The sequence below is a fragment of the Xiphophorus hellerii genome, chromosome 8, assembly GCF_003331165.1.
Source record: "Xiphophorus hellerii strain 12219 chromosome 8, Xiphophorus_hellerii-4.1, whole genome shotgun sequence".
NCBI lineage: Eukaryota > Metazoa > Chordata > Actinopteri > Cyprinodontiformes > Poeciliidae > Xiphophorus > Xiphophorus hellerii.
The window spans coordinates 22,439,664-22,460,361 of NC_045679.1; the positions used below are offsets into that span (position 1 = coordinate 22,439,664).

Here is a 20,698-nt window from a genome sequence, read left to right on the forward strand (position 1 = left end):
TCAGTGGTGACAAATGTATGCGGAGTGAGACACTTTTTTTAGGTAAACACGGGCAGATAACCACAAACACAAGACGGCATTGTGCTGTGTTGTGCTACTTAAAGCTACAGTATGTAACTTGACATACTGCAGCTTGTAAAGCTGCAGTTGCAGAGCTTCTATGGTCTATGGTCTGGTGTGGTCATACCAGAGTATGGTATGAATGAATGAGATGGAAAATTTGAGAAAGAAATCAAGCTCATCTGCCTTCCCCCAGTGCTAACTAGAAACAACCAATCAGAGCGAGGAGGAGGGCCTTAGCGTTGCCATTCGCCCTAACCCCGTCACTCCCTGCTATAATACGGCTTCTTCCTGATGGCAGAGGATAATAAGTGATTTTCCTGTAACGGTAAGTTGTTTCTCCACCGTTAGCACATTAAGCAGTGCATACAAGAGCATGATTGGCAGTGATGAGACCCTCCTCCTAGTTCTGATTGGTTGCTTTTCAGATGGCAATAGTAGCTCAGAAAGGAGGTGGAGCAGCTCACTTTGTTTTACAGATTATATGTCTCATATTATTACCGTCACGACATAGTGACAGTTTTAACAAATATGTAAAAATTTTTGTACATTTTTTATTTCTTTTTACAAACGTTACATACTACAGGTTTAACTTAACACAATTTGTAATATGGAACATATGCATTACAATAGCACTTTGTTCCTAAGAGATGGAGATAGGCTACTGTTTACAATAAGGTGGAAACTAAGGGTCAAAAGTGCAAATGCGTTCGAAGACATGCAAAAATCACAGCGCCATATAGTGGCTGGGCATGACAACTACAGGTGTCATGGCGGCGTCATCTAAACGTGGAACTTCTCCCCAGTCGACGTCTGAAAAACATAGGGTGACAGTTACAGCGTGGATGAACTTTCAAATCAAGAACTTAGCTTTTTTTTTCTTGGCTCAACTCTTGACCACAACAGAAATGCGTGGGTTACTGCAGACAAAGCCATCATCCGGAGTCATGCTAGGTGTTGCAGAAGATTTATGCAGCACATTACCTCCGATTTAGACTCCTCATGTTGAAACACGGTACCTTCATACTGTGGGGATGCTTTCCTTCAGTAGGGACAGTGAAGCTGGTCAGAGCTGATGGAAAAATACATGGAACTAAACATGGGGCGTCGCCTGGAAGAAAATCCAATGTTTGTATAAAATACATTTATGTTTGTGGTTGTTTTGCAAAATACGATGTATTTACTGCAGATTAACAGCAAAAATCGTTTTACTGTCACATACTCACAAAATGAACCACTAACCAGGTCTGTACAGCAGCACGAGACTTTTAGTGTTGATGTAATAGTCCTGCAGACAGCATTAGAGGGGGGGAGACAGGAAGCGTCATTTAGTCAGTAGTTCAATCTGCAGGAGCAGATCTTCCGGTCCACCGTTGCTTCCTTGAGTTAACACAACAATAATACATGAGCCACATTGCAGGCTGATAGATGAGGAGATGAACAGGAGGAAAGGGTGGACAGAGTGTGTGTGAGTGTGAGGGGGGAGGGTGTCCAACAAAAGCAAAGCTGTGAAGGAAAAGTAGAGTTAGAACTCTATCATATGGAAGAGCAGGGTGGTCTGTTTGGGAAGAAGCGCCGCCTGACGATGTCGCTGGTCAGCTGACAGGGAAAAAGTGTCCAATAGATAACTTTCTGTTTGGACCTCTGCAGGGTAAAGTTGCTTCGCGTCGTATCATGTGCGCAGCCTGCGGTGCTGAGGCCTCAAGAAGAGGGGAAGAGAAGTGATGAGCAGGACACTTTGCATTTCACCAGAATATACGTGGACTGGCAACTGGTTGACTGTCTTTCCAACAAATCGAGGAAAATAAACCCAGTCGGGTGTCCGCTGTTTTCTACGTCTGGATTTGGTTGCATTTAAAGACACAAAACAAGCCTGACGATTCATGCCTGAATGCCAGTGGAGATTTTCAAGTGTAATGAAAACACAGCTAGCCACGATCGATTCAAGCACGTTGTTCAATGCTTGAAGCAGCAAAGCAGTCCCACTCTATCATGCTACACCACAATGACTGACTGTAGATATAGTGAGCTTTTTTCTGCAATGCTGTACGAGATATAACAGGAACATTAAGAACATTCTAATTTAGTTTCTTCACTCCATAAAGTATTTCCTTGCTATCGGGGTCATCTTGATATTTTTCAGCAAATGTGGGATCGGCCTTAGTGTTCCTTTTAGCCAACACTGTGTTTTACCTTAGAACACTCCCATTGTCCCCTGGATGCAAATCTTGCATCCAAGATGCGTCCTGGATGAGTCATCAATGCTCCCTTGGAGTAATTTTGGTAGGGAAGCTATTTCTGGAAAGGTTAGAGTAGCAAATTGTCTTCAGTTGTGGAAAATGGCCCCTTATTGTAGTTCAGTAGAGTCCCATTGCCTTAGATTTCATCAGTGACTTTATTTCTGGTCGGTTTCTGAGTTTCCTTTGATTTTTGAGATCCCTTACCTCATCATGTCAGACAGTTTCCATTTAATAGATTTCTTAATATGTATCTCTTGAAATTGAAACCAAACTTTCAAGAAATGTGATCAATCATAGTAAATTCCTATTTTATCAATGGGGACAATTCATTTTTCTTGCTTTGAATGGCTTTTTTTTTTTTTTTTTTTTCCACAAACCAAAATTTGTGCTTCGCTATGCGCCAATCGCGATCCCCGTCTTTGCAGAAATTCTTGTTTGAATTTGACAACTGGCTGGAAGAGATGGGGGTTGTTGGAGGGGGAAGGAGAAGGTTAGTATGGAGGACAAACATCCACACACGGATACACATCTCCTTGTGCAGATGGTGCGTGACCATTGATCACCAGAGTCACCGGCGGCTCTTATCAGCATCCTGTTCCAAGTGAACCCGCACCGATTCACTTTCACAGTCTAATCAGCCCACAGTGTTTATCTCAAACTCGTGTTTGCTAACTCGGAGTGTGAGTGGGCGAGGGCAGGAGAGGGGGAGGTCAAAGGGCAGGAGCGGCGGAGTAAATGAGTAGCAAAGTAGAAAAGGCTACAGATGGCTTCAGCGACCTCTGGCTCTCCATCTTCGTCAGGAGACTGACATCGTTCCCCCGAAATCACACAGCTGAGGCGGTTTTTGTGTCAGCGTTATCTTTGTGTGTGCATTTCTTTCCGCTGTAATCTTAATTCATCTTTTCATATTTCATATTACCTTTTAGATTTTGTCTGAAAAATGTAAAATTATACATTTATTCTCCATCCTCAATAATGATAATACTAATAATAAAAAAAAAACATTTAAATGTGTTAGTCCATGAGACAAACACCCAAAATGAGAGTTAAGCCCTTCCTCTTTAATAAAACTCATACCTAAGAGTTGCACATCAAGGCACCTTTTCCTAACTCTGCTACATTCTGCTTCTACTCTCCAATTTCGCAATTTTTTCTGCTGTTATTTTAGCGTTTAATTTAAACGACAACCGGCTGAGAGTTTTTCAGTTTAGCTCTCTTCCAACGAATCTGTCTGTACAAGCTTACATTTCTCCAGTCAGAGCATTTTCTGACTGTTGGAGAGGTTCAACAACATGCTCAAAGAAAAAGGTAAGTCGAAAATCATCTGCATTCTAAACTTAGAAGACTGTTGTTTTAATGTTCTTAGCAAATTACTGAGTATTGATTTAATTTGCTGTAAATCAGTCACATACCATAAATCTTAAAGAAAACTACCCATTACGTTTCAAAAGGTCTCTGATTAGAGAGATGAAAGAGATCCACGACAGGAAGACTAATATCCATTCTTTGATTCACCCATTTTACTCTCAGTATTTACAGTCTTGCTTTTTACTGTCCAAGATCTCACCATCGACTCCACCTCCTACAAACTGTGCTGGCCTAAAGTCTTGATTTACACACTTTCACTCGCAGGACTTGAAGATTTATTCAAATCGCTCAGACAGTAAACCCTCAGTAGATAATATAAAACAGCTGCCAGAGCAGGTGGATGTAAAACCAGCCCCATGTTTGTTTGTTTCTCGCCCCAACCTACCCGTCCTCCCCTCTTTCCCTCCCCAGCCCCTTTCATTTATTCGGGGTTTCCTCCTTTCCCTCTCTCTGCTCCGTCTGTAGCAGGCCGTTCCCAAGCCCCCTCTCACAGCAGGGATTCACACATGGTACAATAGTTGATGGCTAGATGATCTACTACTGTTTCTGACCTGGCCGCAGCCTTGCAAAATCCGATTCGGAGCTGTTACTTGTGACACTGTAACCACAGATTTGGGGGTTTCTGATGGCTGTGAAAAATTGTTTTATTGTGGTTTTTTGTCGTGAAGACAAGCTGTCAGGACCTTGCTGGGATTCCTCCGAGGCACCTGTGTGAAGAACTTGTGACCCCAGTTCGATTTGTGTTTGTTTGGCTTCCAGACCAGAAGGACACTCAAATACTCCAACAACAACAATAAAAAGTAAAAAAACAAACAAGTGAAGGTCGGCACAGATTGGTTTGATTGCCCCGTCCTTTAACTGTTACTGCTCCTAAAAGCTGGTTTAGCATCTCAACTGTCTCCCTGCCTTCCTGTTTGCTCTGTAAACGCGGTCACTTGACTTCACGCCTTTTGAAATCAACTCAACTTTCATACACAAAAGGATCTGTTGCTAATCGGTGCGTAGAGCTTTTTGTTTTAGTGTTATTTTGGTAACACCCATGCCCGACATGTCACTTAAATTTCCCAGACAGTTAAAATAGCGTCCCAGATGAAGCATCCATCCGTTCATCTATGCGTGTTCTGGGATCGATCACGAGTGAGACCAATAACCAATCTGGCCTTCTTGAACCTAGCCAACCTTTTTCCCTGAAGTGGTGCTAAGTTCAAAATGTACAGAAATATGTTTGCTTTACAAACCAAAACGATTCGCAGACAGGTATTTCTCCACTCCTTCTCCACTCTCTCCAGTCAGCACGTTTCTCTGCGTGCGTTGCTGCGTGTTACATGTGGATTTGCTTTAAACTGTACCAAAACTCGACCCTTAAAGCTTCCTCTCAGGTTTTATGAATGTCAGCCAAGTATGTCTGCGTTTTCGTCAGACCGTTAGCTCGCTGCTTGTGCTCTTCAGCCTTGTTCCCCACCTGGCTCGCTGTAAGCTGAGCTAAAGACAGACAGGTCTCTGTATATTTGTTGGCTATAAGACACACCAGAATTTTCTCATAAACTAAGAAAAAAAAACAACAATTTATTTATTTTCTTTCTTTTGCCACACAATCAGCCCTCTAGATTTCACAGTTCCAATGTTATGATGTGATTTTCCATTTCAACTAATCATCCCAGAATTAAAATGAAACGGAGAAACATTTTTTTTGTATGATATCATGACTATTATATACTCTTTGTGGAAAATTGTGGAAAACACAATTACGATCCATTGTACGTTTTCTGATGGAATCCACCAGAGATTTAATTAAAATCATCTGGTCTTTAAAGTCTGTAATCCAAATATTCAGTTTTTACCCACCATCAAGGAGTTTATTATTACCGATGCATGTTTTCCTGTTTCACTGGGACATAAATTTGCTATTTTCCAAAAGTAAATAAAAAAACCTTCCGAGATCACTGGAAATTCACACAATGGACAACAACAACACAAACATTTAGATCACAACAAGATTAGGCAAACGAATGTAGAGACCCAAACAGAAATGTGTTCATAAATATGAGTTAAAAAAAACAAACCAGGAAGTGTTTGCTGCTTGTAGCACTCAGTGGCATCACAGTCTAACCTCTGCTTCCTTGACCCTGGAGGTCCGCTGCCAAGTATGTTCCCCACCTGAGAGAGGAAGAGTGCGGCGGACGCTGGACATGAAGTCACTTCCTGTGGGGAGTCCGAATATAGTTGCGTCTCGGCACAGAGAGAGGATGTTTACATTATGTACCGCTGCTCTGACACAATAGGGAATGTTTGTGAAATGACTGCAGGCATTGTCGCTAAGGCGCGTTTTTTTCCTATTGACAAGCCTCGGTGTAGAATTTGGGGCCTGTCGTTTTTTGTTGCTCTGCATTGTCCTGGTGCATGATGGGAAGTGAGAGCTCCATCTCGCCGCTGCGTGGGGGACGTTCACGTCCGACACGGGAAAACCGTCCCAAGGTTGAGGATTTTAACTGCTGCCACCGCAGCGACTGGCATGACAAAAAAAAAACTGTCTCTGTGGACATGTAAAAATCGATTTTGTTTACATGGAAACCAGCAGAAAACCCCCGTCATAATTCACTCCCTGCTAAGGCTTACACACATGTGGTGCATCCGTTTGGATCTGACAGCAGGTGTTGCAGATTATCCGTGGGAAGCCGAGCCCGGGATCGTCCAGGTTTCTTCTCCTGGCGGATGAGCAAACCAGAACACAAACACAGTTGGTTCTGGTGTTTTGAGTTATCTTTGTCATATTTTATAAGAGCTTAACTTTTTGCCCTTCGATGATCATAATCCATCACGGAGGAGATGCTTTCGAAACGTCGTCTTCCTCTCTTTGCTCTGTTTTTATTCCATGTGGCGGCCAGTTGTCAAGAGTTTTTAGAAATCCCGATTCACGTTTGATTTTTACATTTTCTGCAAAACAAGTAAGACAGTAGTTTAAGATTATGTTTTATTGTCCATCCACCCACATATCGAGACTAGTGGTGGTACTTCAGTCTGTCAGTTATAGAGCAAGGCGTTTGTCCCAACAGGGAAAGACGAAGCGTCTTTTGCTGTAGAATTTTACTTTTTAAAATATCCAAGAAATTATTTGTCTCAAAGAAGCACCAAGTCTTAATGTCGGTATTCCACGCAAAACTCTAAAACACCGCATGAAAATATCGGCACCAAAACATATCAATAAAATTAAATTGCCTAAAGATGGACCAAGTAATTGCTTGATGGTCACAATTGGCCAATTTTCAAACTGATTGGTCCTACCTGGTGAGCGACCAGTTGGAAAATCACAAATGAAATCTTTTTTTAGAGCAATTAGCACAACACACAGAAGCACTACCGAGTTGTGGTGGCGACAACATTCTTCTCCAAGTAGAAGTGAACTGTTTTAATGTCTGAGGCGGAAGAAATAAATAGATGTAAGAAGACATTTAAGGGAAAAAATTTCAGCTCTTCGTTCAGGACGCTAACCAGTAGCGCTAAACTCAAGAGGGCGTCGGTCTCGAGATCTTAGTGGAAAACAGGAAGCTTAAACGTACCCAACCTCACCTCTGTTGTTCACAGCATATGTTGGCTTTAGACATATTTGAGAAAAATACAAAACCGTCCTAATATGAAGATGTTGATAAATCTTAAGGCCGCAGTAGTTTTGCCTTAAAAGGATAAAACCGTGTTTTACTGTGACTGCTCTACCATGTATGGTGGGACGACGTCCCTGCTCAAAATACATGATATTGACTTGTTATGGCAAAAAAGCTGGATTGAGATTTGAAAGCTCTTTAGTAAACAAAAAGAAAAAAAAAAAAGAATTCTGCATGACAAAACTGAAGATGAGAATTTACAAATATCTGATCTGTGCATCAGTACAAAAAAATCCTGGGAAAAGATCTATTAGCAACCCAGAACAGGGATCAGAACAAACTTAGAATCCAGAAAAACTACCTTGGCAACTACGTTTTCGACTCCTATTCTTCCAAACCAGGAAAAACTACCTTAGCAACTACGTTTTCGACTCCTATTCTTCCAAACCAGAAAAGGAATTAGACCAGAGGATACTTACTTATACTCATCTACCAACCCTGAATAGGAGTATCTAGTTTACATACTTTAGATCAACATTAGATTCTTTTTCTTCTTTTGCTCTTTCCTTTGGTTTATTTTGTTTGTATTTCCTTTTAAATCCTGTAAAGCACTTTGTATTGCCTTGTTGCTGAAAATGTGCAATCTAAATAAAATTACCTTTACCAAGTTTATAGCTTTATTTCTTGCTGCATCAACACTCCGTTAATTCACAAGAAGAGATTAGATTTGGTTTTAGAAAATCAAATGTTGTATATTGTTGCCCATTATTGAGTTCAATATAAGTTTTGTTCTCCCTTCTTCTCATCATATCAATGATTTTGAATTTTTTTACAGTTTTTTTTCCCACCCCACATAAGTCGTGTACTCCAGCAGGTCACTCTTTCTTTAGACCAGAGCAACATTTGTATTGTTTATACGTTCATTAAACATTTCTGTTTTTATTTGCCATTTTCCATGCAATAAATATTGCAACCAGAGATTGTCGAATGTGAGCCTCCCATTTCACTCCTGAAAGCAGAACATGATGGAACTCCCTATGGTTTCCACTGAAGCTTGGTATTACTAAAATGTGTCTGCAGCGCCACCAGCAGGAAGAGTTTAAGTCCCGCACAGATTGCTAGTTTTACAACAGATCAAACAGAGGCAAGAAAATATAGTTGTGCTGCTCGCTTCGCAAAAATATGTACTTCATTTTATGTCAATATTCGGAGAGCAATAATTTCAAAATGATTTAATTTACTAGGGGTGTGGGGAGGACATTAAGACATGACAAGTTATTAGATTTTGGGGTAATTTCTTTTTCCCAAAGAGACAATTTGTTTAACCCAAATAAATTAAAGCCATTGTATAATTTTTTTTGTTTGCTGTTGTTGTATTTACTCAGGTTATCTTTGACAGATAATACAATTTGTTTAAAGCTCTGAAACATTCGAGTGTGCTAAGAAAGCCAAAAAAGAAGAACTTTGAAAAGGAACAAATCAAGAAACTGCCTATTTTATTCTAAATAATATAAGACATGAATGTGGAAAAAGACACATTCATATCTGTACTGTGGCAACAGGTTCAGATTTTGGTGTTGATTTGTACGATTTTGATTCTTATTCTCCCCGAACTCTTCAGATTTAGAGAACAGACGATCTTTTAAATACTACTTTACATAAAGGCTGTTTGACATACAATTTGGAATTCCAGTCCACAAATTCCACAATCTCGTCCTATTCTTTCAAAAAGCTTACATCAAAGTAAATAAAATAAAATTCTTCAACGCGATAATTGCTCAAAAAAGGTGCGTCATTTTACATGCCTACTGTACCTACATGTTTGCTCCCCTGCTTTATGAATCAAAAATACTATTGTCAGCTTTGGCAGTAAAAGGTAAACAACATTGTTTTACAGCTAACCCTGTTTGAGATAATATAAAAATCTTCATAATTCTACATAAAAAATTTTAAAAAATCACAATTAAATAATCATTGTTACTTTTCCTGGGTTTATCCAAATGTGAGATATCTATAAAATGACTTTTACAGTTAAGAATGTTTTTATTTCTTTTCATTGCAGATCAAGTTTATCCATCAACCGGTGACCTAAACCTTACAGGTTCTTTTTCTATCATCTCTGTGACCTTTTTATATTTTCTAGACAAAATAAAATAACAATAATTAAAATTAGATTGGGACAAATAACAGGAATTATACCCAGCTACACCTCATGCTCGCTGTTCGCACCCCTCCTGGTGGGTGAGCAGCACCACAACTGGAAAACACACCTGGCTTTCTTATCTTCCAACATTATGTACATGCAGATCTTCAGATGTGGCTCTCTGAGCCTCCTTTCTGTGGATCATCTCATTGTTCATGTCACAGGAATGTGCTTTGATTCTCTGAGAGAGCGTCCTCCTGGGGGATCAGGCAGGCGAGCATGAGACGAGGTGAACAGCGTGGGAGTGGGAGTGGGGGGCTGGAGGGAGCGTTTAAGTGTGAGTGGTGGCACTGCTTTCTGTTTATAGAAGGATTAAAGGTTGACCTGTGCCCTCTGGTAGCCTTCTCCTAACTACTGTGGGAATATGCGCTGGAAAAATGAAAGGAAAGAGCAAAGAGCTCCAGTCATCCAGTCATCAGATCGCATCCACACACTGCTTTTTCCCACCCGATGACGGCTGAAACGGCGACCAAATTTTTCTGGGGGAAGTTTTATTCCTCCACATAAAAATAGGCTGCTTCCACAATTGGCTGCTACTTGTTTGTTTATCTTTTCTGAAAAGAATCTCCATTGTTTACATGTTGATCAATACCAACCTGGAGGAATGACTGTGATTTCAGATACAACAGTATCTCCATGGCACCAGAAGGTGATGTTTTATTTTCTCACAGTATTCATCCAGTTTCTGTCTTATTTTCTGCATCCTAATGGAGATGAGGTTTTTTATTTTTCTCTCTTTCATTTTTTTTCTATGCTTTTATTAAAGTTTGGTCGGGAATTGTGTGTTTTGTGCGTTTTATGTCTGGTTCTGAATCCCTGGGACATCTCTCAGCTGTGCTGTAGCGCCACCATGAGGCTGATAAGTCTCACTTAAATGTATTTGGTCTGGTGCTTTTTTTTTTTTTTACATTTTGTACATAACGCAGAAAAAGTTGCATTTGGGTTTGTGGAGATATTTTTACTATCAGAAACCAGGCTCCACTTATTAAGCAGATGACATCTCTTTTAAGCTTTTTTTTTTTTTTGCTTTATCAAGAGCAAAACAAAAATATTTTAGCAGAGAGGGTAAGAATATATATAAATAATAATTATTTTGTAATGTGAAACAGTCTATGACGTGTCTTACAGTCACCTTTTTGCTTATCTTGACCCTAGGGTCATGACCCCAACTGTGTAACAGTTCATATAATCTCCAATGATTATATTTAAGCAACAATTTTGTAAAGAGATACAAAAACAAACAGTCATTAGAGACTTGTGAGAAACATATGTCTTTACTTAATGGATTCAGAGTTGGGGAAACTCAGCCAGTAATGTGTAAACTGATCCCCTTTAAGAAGAAGAAGAGCCTTTGGACCCTGACGTCACCAGTTGAACAACAGCAGCACTTCCCCTTCGGGACGCTTCGCCATAACAACGCGTCCCTCTCGGCTTTTATCCCGGCTTGCCTTCGCGAAAGAAATGCAGCCGAGAAAGCAACACGTCCTGCTCCTCTGGTTGCTTTTCTACTCCAGCATGGCGGAGGCGCTGGAACCCATTAGCACCACTATCGCAGTAGGAATGGCTGCGGCTCTCACGGGAATTTTAGCGAGATACCAGAACATTTTCTACTACTTCCACGAGTGCTGCCGACCCGAGTGGATATCATTCAATATAACAAGTAAGCAAACAATCCTGCAAAGACTGCTGCTTTTCAGTGTTGTTGGGGATTTTTTTTCCACTTTAATCCTCGTGAGTATCCAATTTAAACAATTTTTTCAACCCTGACTTGAACGAAGCTCGAAAAATGACGTAGGCGGAAGCGCCCGTTGCAGGCTTTCCGTCGTTTCTTTTTCTCGTGCTCTACCATTTTATGACACAAAAACGTCTTATGTCGGAAATAATCCTTGTGGCTCGACAATGAAGGCCTCGCATATCTGTTTGTGGGTGACACTGGCATCCAGCGGGTTGGTGAACGCGTTTGATCCGATCACAACAACGGTGGTAGTCGGTTTCGGGGCCGCGCTGGGGCGGGCTATCTTCAAATACTTCAAGGAAACGTGCGATCCAAAATGGATAGCCTATAACGCAACAGGTGAGCTCGGATGCAACGTTAATGCTTGAGCCTGGTGTAAGAAATCTACTTTGTTATTCATTTGTACTAACGGTAAAAGGCGGTAAAATGGCGCTTGTGGAGGTGGGGGGTGGAGGGGTATGTAAACTGAAAGCGGAAAATATTGCCCTTTTAGCTAATGTTGCAGAATTGTTGCAGAATTTCTGCATCTGTAGATCTCCACAGCAGTGTAGTGCACATTAGAGGGCTCAAGAAACTTAAAAAAAACAACAAAAACAAAACCCTCATGAACAACAAAACGGACATAAATAGTTAATACAGTTTGTTATTCATTATCGTGGCATAGAGGTGTCGTTACCCCATTTCTTCTTCTTCTGCAGCCAACTTCAGTAGCAGTCAGTTTCGCAAAGATTTCTGCAGAAACCTCTGACTGAAGACACTTTTACCTTGTCAACCTTATAGCACAATATCCAGGGAAAAAGAGGATATTTACAGTAGTATAACCTGGATGACATCTCCAGTTGTTGGCAAGCATTGCTAATCCGCCTCATTTGCTTCTGCAGCTCCTCTTTAAATCTGTCTTACCATATAGTTGGAAATCCAGGTAGAGAGACATTGGAGTCAAGGTTGTGATCCTTTACCATTTTGATCAGTGGGAAACATCTTGTTGCCACGGTTACGAATCATGATACTCTAGGAGAGTGAAAAACCACTCTCCTAGAGTGCCTCTTGATTTTTCCCAAGAGGGAAAAATCAGAATCGACCTAACTTCAACCAATCCTGATGCCTCTCTTGTCTAAATTTTCCAGGACTCAAGACGGACCTGGACAGCAAGCTGTTCGGACAGCACATTGCGTCCCGCATCATCTTAAAAGCCGTGAACGGCTTCATGAGCAACACGAACCCGAAGAAGCCCCTGGTGCTCTCTCTCCACGGGTGGACCGGCACCGGGAAGAACTTTGTGAGCCAGCTCATCGCCGAAAGCGTTTATGCCGAAGGAATGCACAGCTGCTTCGTCCACGTGTTCACGTCCACGCTTCACTTCCCGCACGCGGAGCACATAGCCACCTACAAGGTGAATTATAGTCCATGCAGAGTTTTACAGCACATTTCAGCCGTCTGACCTGTTTTCATTGCTTGCTTTTGTCCTCAGTCTCAGTTGCAGCAGTGGGTCAGAGGCAATGTGACCAACTGTGAGCGCTCCATGTTCATCTTTGACGAGATGGACAAGATGCACCCGGGCCTGATTGACAGCATCAAGCCATACCTGGACTACTATGACAAGCTGGATGGGGTTTCTTATCGGAAATCCATCTTCATCTTCCTCAGGTAAACGACTAAGTCTTCAGAAGATTTGGCCTGTGTCCTAGGAAATTAATACTCTTGGTTTTATATTGATTTTTGTCAATGTAGTAAATGAAGAGAAACAAAGCATTTTTCTGAAGGCTTTATATATATATATATATATATATATATATATATATATATATATATATATATATATATATATATATATATATATAGTACAGACCAAATGTTTGGACACACCTTTTAATTCAATGAGTTTCCTTTATTTTCATGACTATTGACATTGTAGATTCACACTGAAGGCATCAAAACTATGAATAACACATGTGGAAATATGCACTAAACAAAAAAGTGTAAAACAACTGAAAATAGCCCTTATATTCTAGTTTCTTCAAAGTAGCAACCTTTTGCTGTGATTACTGCTTTGCACACACTCTGCATTTTCTTGATGAACTTCAAGAGGTAGTCACCTGAAATGGTTTTCACTTCATAGGTGCCCTGTCAGGTTAATAAGTGGGATTTCTTGCCTTATAAATAGTCATGAAAATAAAGAAAACCCATTGAATTAGAAGGTGTGTCCAAACTTTTGGTCTGTACTGTATATATATATATATATAGTGAACTCCGTTTCCTAATTACAAGACTTCTAAAGTCAATTGGTTGCACTGGATTTTATGTATCGCTTCTGGTTTTCACCCGACAGCAACGCAGGAGGAGAAGGCATCATCCAGACGGCTCTGGAGTTCTGGAAAGCGGGAAAAAATCGAGAAGAGATCGAGCTCAAAGACCTGGAAACAGCACTCTCGCTGTCCGTGTTCAACAACAACAAAAGTAAGCCGAGGTCACGTCGTAGTTTCTTTAAAAAAAAAAAAAACCAACAAAAATAAGTAAAGTTCTTCAAATACTTTTCCGTTTCTCTTCCCTCAGGCGGCTTCTTTCGTACAAGTTTGATCGACAAGAACCTGGTGGACTTCTTCGTTCCCTTCCTGCCTCTGGAGTACGAGCACGTGGTACAGTGCGCCATGGCTGAGATGGAAGCCAGAAACCTCAAACCGAACCCCGACGTGGCGGACATGGTGGCCAGGGATTTGGTCTACTTCCCCAAATCTGAGCGAGTGTTCTCCGTCAAAGGCTGCAAGACGATAGAGAGCAAACTGGACTTCTACACATAGATGTGCGCATTTGAAGGACGTGAAAACGAGTCACTAAGTGCACTTTTTTTTTTTAGAAAAAGAACTTTGCAGCCAAAATGACTAGAGACAGGAAGCCAGTCTGGCTGAAGAGAGTTAAGTGAAGGTTTTTTCTGTCTGACCTTGTGGCCATCAAGCCATCAGGAGGCCTTCTCACTTACACTCAGCGCCAGCCGGATGAAATATTCAAGCGGTCGGAGCGATTTGTCGCTTGCGAAGGAGCTTAACCTCTGCTTTTATGTCGCCAGTCTCGGACGGTTGTGTTTGCTTGCAGAAACTCTTAAATATTGATGTCTTCCTGTTAGGGAAACCCGTTTCCCTTTGGAGCCGTTCTCCGACGTGTTCTTGACGCGAACGGACTGCCTTAAATCTTTATCTCAGTTTCTACTAGAATTTTTACAGATCAACAGCTGTTCATTTACCTCAATAAACGAGCAGCTGGTGGTGGAGGTGAGGTGAAAACGGGAAGTCTTTTATTCTGCACTGTTGAACCTCACTGCACTGCAAAGATTACACAAGTGAAATGAAGTGTTGTAACGTGACTTGTTTTTAAGAAACTCAGAATTGTTGTCTTGTCGTCAATTTTGATCGTCTGAATGGAAACAGTTTCGGTTGGCGTTTCCCAACCGCTTCTTAAAATGTCAGGTTTTTGTTACGAAAAGAAAACGAGTCCATGACAAATCGCTTTAAAACATTTTCACATGTAATGTTGGGGATAAATTTATCGTTATGACAACATAATGCGGTGTAATTATATTTTAAAAGGTAAAGGTTTTAGAGAATTAACTTAGACATTGACCTGAAGCCATTTTGTAATAAATCCTTGCTAAGATGGACATTTATTTCATTTTTCCAACACTCAGACGGATGATAATCTATGATTTTTGTTTTCAGGAAACCAAAAGCAGAAAGACCTTAACAATACAGACCTTACACACGTTATCAAATATCGCATCTTTTAGTACAACTCTAATACAGATCAGCTGAAAATTAATAAATCAGTTGGAAAGCATTAGCTTAGCTGCAGTAGCCTAGTTTTATAAGCTTTAAACTTTATTAATTTAAGCATCTGGGCATCTTTCATCCAGCATTTTGACTTGCAACAATTCTCCAAGTCTATTTCATGAGGCGATTTACAATTGATGTTTGTTCTGAACTTTAGCTTGGCCATGACAAAATATCATCGCAATATCAGTACGTGCAAAATCAAAGTTAGCGGTGCACCGATAATTTTGGTGCACCGCTAAACGAAAGAAATCAACCCTGATTTCTTGCGTTTTGGTTTGATCAGCAATCGGCCGATACGTACATAAATCCACCGATCTTATCTATCCCCGCAAAAGTCTGAAAATTATGTTTGTAGGTGCGGGGTTAACAATTGTCATCCTATTGCTGCCAACTTGGTGTCTTTGTTGCTGTATTTAGTGACTTTAGAAACAAAAATAAACAAAAGCCAAAATTGGTATCGGCAGGTCATTCATTAAAAAAATCGTTGGTCAGTGATCGGCCAAAAAACTGCAGTCGGTGCACTCCTAATTGAAATAACAAAGATCAGCCTTGGACAATATTTGCTCTGGGTGTTCTTGATGTATTTGACCAGCAGGATGGACTCTGCTCTTAATGTTTACACCTGATATATAGTTTCAGTGGCTGAGCTGCCCATGGAGGACGGGAAAATAAAATTTCGGGTAATAATTTATATTGCTGGAATTTTCAGCGAGAGTATCACGATTATACATTTTCCTGCTATTGTGCAGACCTAGTGTTTACTCAAGTAGAGTGAATGATGAAATTTAACATACCACATTTTAGTTTAAGGTTTTCATAATTATTAAACTTCATTTTGCAAAAAAAAAAACAAGACAAAAAAAATCCTTTCCTACTGATTTTTTTGTTTCTTTAGTTGACTTGTGCAGAATAAATGTTACATTAATGTTGGAAAAAGTTTAGATGATTTCTCGTTGTTTCAGTGCTATACTAAGGGGCTTCTATTCTTTTCTTTATGGAGCTACTGTATTCTACTTTTTAAGCAGTGGGAGGAAGTATATGCTCTGTTGGTTGTACAAGTGTTAAGAAGAAAGCAAACCTTTTCAGTGTGACTGCTTACCGCTGAATGTGAACGTAAATTTCTGCTGTGCAGTGAAAGCTCCTTGGCTGTAAACACACCACCAAGAAGTCATTCGGATCACAGCTAATAATAAAAAAAAATATTTTTGATTATCAGCATTTTACTCATTCATGTAAAGGGAACACCAGATTCCAGCTCATTCAGCTCATCACTTCAGTAAACCCGTCATGGGATCGGCCGGCATTGAAAGTTGTGAAATAATCAAACATCTTGCATAGCATGACTGTGCAAAGTGCAACTTCAGGTGAAACGGTGAAATAAAAAGCATAAAACCATTGCAGCAGGAGAACCACAAACACTGTAAACCAAAATAAGTTGGGGTTTTTTGTAGGAAAAAGTTTTTTTCATAAAAATTAAGTATGTTAAGACAAACCTCACTTCTATTTAGAATTAGCTTTGCACATTCAAAGTGTATTATCGTGCCATTATCAATATATTACTTGAAAATGGTCAACATTATCATTTATCCCAATAATTACTGGGAAAATTTATTGTCCAGCAAAATATATTATCATTTCAGGTTTAGCTAAAAACAGTCTTAAGATTAAATAACAGTATCCCCAGATCTGAAAAGCTGTGTGCGTTCTTGACCAGTGTCAGTAGTTTCCAAGGTATCTTGTGATGCTATTTCTTTGTTTTTTTTCTTTTGTGAAAATATAATAGTTCTTGGAGGGAATTGTTCACAGTTATAAATGCATGCCATTTGTAAGCTTCCTTGTCACTGTTCAGTTCTGAATGGTGGTGATTCAGAAATATGTCCTTGTTCATTTGTTGTTTGTGAGCAGAACTAGAGTTTAACCATAAATAAACTCTCGACATAAATGTATATTCTAAACATTTTCTCAAACTGTAAAATTAAGTCCTAGCAGCTTACAGTGTGTAAATTAACCCGACTAATAAATGTTGGTAGGTTTCAGTGTACATAGTTACGTGGCAGTTATGACGTAGTTCATAGTTTGTTAGTTGATTAGTTGATGGACAGGTTAAGGAAGTGTTCCTTTGATTACAGATCCGCCATTTTCCATAAGATTAATCTATCCTAAGTAAACGGACACATAACACAAGTTTTTAAGGTAAGTAAAACAGTATAAGGCAGCTTTGGACCTTTGCATGACCACTTTTATAACAACAGCACTTCCACTTCGAGACGCTTCGCCACAATAATGTGTTCTTTTTGGTTTTAACCCAGTTTGTCTTGCTAATCGAAATGCATCCGAGGAAGAAACATGTCCTGCTCATCTTGCTGCTTCTGTGGTCCAGCAAGGCGGAGGCGCTGGAACCGGTTAGCACCGCAATGGGATTGGCTCTTCTCGCTGTTGGCACAGGATTTTTATTGCGTTCCATTTCATTGTCCTACGAAACCTGCTCACCCCCTTGGATATCCTTCAACAGAACAAGTAAGCATAATAAGCAATACAGCTTCTGAGTGTTGTGTTTTTTTTTGTGTAAAACTTAATTCTACAAAAACGTTTTATGTAAAAAAAAAATATCTGAGTGGTTCGACAATTAAAGTTTCACACATCTGTTTGCCGAACGAGTTTGTTCTTTGAAAGCGAAACTGAAAACTGTTGTCTTCACAGAGTTTAGCACCTGTGGCAATACTTCTACATGTATCATCTCAGCAGACTATGATCATTCACCATTTAGGATATTTTAAATTTGTTTTTTTAAAATTTTTTTATTTGTTTGAAATAAACTTATTCATATTCAATATTCAACCTGCCACAAAAGCTAGAAAGCATTTCTTCAATCTCAAGGGCTCAAATCTGTTGTTCCAACTTGTATGAGGTATTCTCATGCTTTCATTCTTATTAATTGACAAGACAACAGGGATTACTCCACAAATTCAGAAAAAAATGATGGCTTTCCTGCAAACCTTTCCTATATGACTCATGTGGTTCCAGCCACAAATCTCCTGATCAGCTTTTCATCTAAATTCTCCAGGACTCGAGACGGACCTGGACAACAAGCTGTTCGGACAGCACATTGCGTCCAGCATCATCTTAAAAGCTGTGAACGGCTTCATGAGCAACACGAACCCAAAGAAGCCCCTGGTGCTCTCTTTCCAGGGGTGGACCGGCACCGGGAAGAACTTAGTGAGCCAGCTCATCGCTGAAAGCATTTACAGCAAAGGAATGAAAAGCCGCCACGTCCACTTGTTCACCTCCACTTTTCACTTCCCACATAAACGTATGATTGATACCTACAAGGTAAGGAATACCCCACATCTCTAATCAAGTCAGCTTTATTTGAGTGGCACAATAAGGTAGTTCAAAATTCTTTACTTTAAAAAAACATAATTCTGAAACCTGTTATATTGTGAACAATTATTACATTTTGTCAAATAGACACTGTTACAATAATCAACTGTGTTGATTATGAGATGAGTTTCTCTAGATCTTCCTGGGACATTTGTTCATTATGGCTGTTCTTCAGGTGATAGAAGGCCGACTTTGTAACTGTATTTATGTGGCTCTGAAGGTTAAAGTCTGAGTTCATCACTACACCCAGATTTCGGCCTTGTAATAACTAAATGTTTTAATTTTTGGTGGTTTGATAATTGCTGTTTTTAAATCCTGGAGGGAAATACTTAATGAGTCTTTTTCTGTCCAGTTCAGCCAGCTGACTTGCTTTTCTTCTCAGTCTCAGTTGCAGCAGTGGGTCAGAGGCAATGTGAACAACTGTGAGCGCTCCTTGTTCATCTTTGATGAGATGGATAAGATGCACCCAGGCGTGATTGACAGCATTAAGCAGTACCTGGAATACTATGACAATCTGGACGGGGTTTCTTATAGGAAGTCCATCTTCATCTTCCTCAGGTAAGACCACACAAGATTCCGGTTATATTTTAATCAGGACCGCTATAGGCTACTTTTGTTTTGAGTTATGATGGATGTTTGTGATCATGAAGTAAATGCAGAAAAATACAGCATTTTTTCCCTTGTAGTTTTCATATAAACAACTCTGAAACGGTACTGAAAGTGGGTCTGGTATGTGATTGGGCTATTCCGACATATGAATATGCTTTGACCAATACTTCCATTGGCGCTCTGACTGGAAGATGAACTTCCACTACAGTGTGAACTCCTTTGCAACCTCAAACAGGTTTTCTTCCAGGCTCCCCAAAAGCTACCACGGTGCTGTTGGCTTCTTTTGTGGTTTATGACCTCCATGCTCAGGTTCAGTTTAGGTTGGTAGCTTTGCTTCTGTGTGAAGCTCGTCTTTTTTAAGATGATACGTTGAACGTTGTGAGATCTCCACAGCTTGGGATATTGCTTCAGAACCTAACGGTTTCATCTCTAACCTGTCTGTTGTGTTCTCTAACTTCATGAGATTGGATTTTCTCTGATATTCTTTGAGACCTTCATAAAATGCTAAATTATACAAGTGAACTCAGTTTCGCAATTACGAGACTTCAAAAGGCGATTGGTTGCTCTGGATTTTCATTTTAAATTTCAACGTATCGTTTCTGGTTTGTATCCGACAGCAACGCAGGAGGAGACGACATCACTAAGACGGCTCTAGAATTCTGGAAGGCGGGAAAAGGTCGAGAAGAGATCAGGCTCAAAGACCTGGAAAAAACACTCTCGCTGTCTGTGTTCAATGACCAAAATGGTAAGCTGAGATCTTGACAACTTTTCCTTAAAATCAAAAGTAAAAGTGCTCAGAGTCCTTTTCCGTTTCCCGTCCCACAGGGGGCTTCTTTCACACGAGTTTGATCGACAAGAATCTGGTGGATTTCTTTGTTCCTTTCCTGCCTCTGGAGGAAATACACGTAGTCCTGTGCGCCATGGTTGAGATGGAAGCCAGAAACTTCAGACCAAACCATGATGTGGCGGACATGGTAGCCAGCGATATGATCTATTTCCCTAAAGATGAAAGAGTGTTCTCTTCCACAGGTTGTAAGACGGTACAGCACAAACTAAACTTCTACATATAGATGTGCGCATCTGAAACATGAGAATGAGACACTATGTGATGTGACGGATGTGAACGAACAAGAAGTAGCTGCCTTGCATCTTTGTTTTTATTGGAAGGAATTTTGCACTTAAGCAGCTCTTTATTTACCTCAATAAATGACCAGAGCTGTTAAATCTCATGGCACACTGCTAAAAATTGCACAAGTGAAATTAAATGTCATAACAAGATTTGTTTTTAAGAAACTCAGGATTGTCATCTCATCATCAACTCTGATTGTCTAAATGGAAACAGTCTTTGTGTTTATGCTTCCCAATCAAAGCACTACATTATGTGAAATATATAAGGTGATTCTCAAAAACAGGTTTTTGTTATGAAACAAAATCAAGACCATGATAATCACTTTAAAGCATTTTTCACTTCTTCTTATGAACATGTACAAAGCAGAACACATTGTAATCATATTTTAGAGGGTAAATATGGGAATGCATTAAGTTAGACTTTGACCTGAAGAAACTTCTGTAATAAAACATTAACATGGAAATTCATTGAATTTTTCAGCACATATCACACTTTTTCCTAAGGTCATGCAGCTCTAGTAGAGAAGTAAATAAATCACTGAAATTCCCAT

At 40.0% G+C, this 20,698-nt stretch overlaps 2 protein-coding genes across 3 annotated transcripts; both read left to right on the forward strand.

The window, feature by feature from the left end:
* Window positions 1-10,821: 10,821 nt before the first annotated feature.
* LOC116725047 (torsin-1A-like) lies at window positions 10,822-15,503 on the forward strand. 2 transcript variants are annotated; one of them, XM_032570929.1, is made up of 5 exons: window positions 10,822-11,130; window positions 12,333-12,598; window positions 12,677-12,852; window positions 13,535-13,662; window positions 13,759-15,503. In XM_032570929.1, the coding sequence occupies exons 1-5, from the start codon at window positions 10,932-10,934 to the stop codon at window positions 14,001-14,003; spliced, it is 1,014 nt and encodes a 337-aa protein (XP_032426820.1). In that variant the 5' UTR covers window positions 10,822-10,931; the 3' UTR covers window positions 14,004-15,503. The 2 variants fall into 2 exon arrangements, with proteins under 2 accessions (XP_032426820.1, XP_032426821.1); XM_032570930.1 differs by lacking the exon at window positions 10,822-11,130 and adding an exon at window positions 11,244-11,544.
* Window positions 15,504-16,394: 891 nt separating this feature from the next.
* LOC116725048 (torsin-1A-like) lies at window positions 16,395-20,615 on the forward strand. The gene is made up of 6 exons (XM_032570931.1): window positions 16,395-17,222; window positions 17,339-17,546; window positions 18,094-18,359; window positions 18,793-18,968; window positions 19,637-19,764; window positions 19,845-20,615. The coding sequence occupies exons 2-6, from the start codon at window positions 17,357-17,359 to the stop codon at window positions 20,087-20,089; spliced, it is 1,005 nt and encodes a 334-aa protein (XP_032426822.1). The 5' UTR covers window positions 16,395-17,222; window positions 17,339-17,356; the 3' UTR covers window positions 20,090-20,615.
* The last annotated feature ends 83 nt before the right edge of the window (window positions 20,616-20,698 follow it).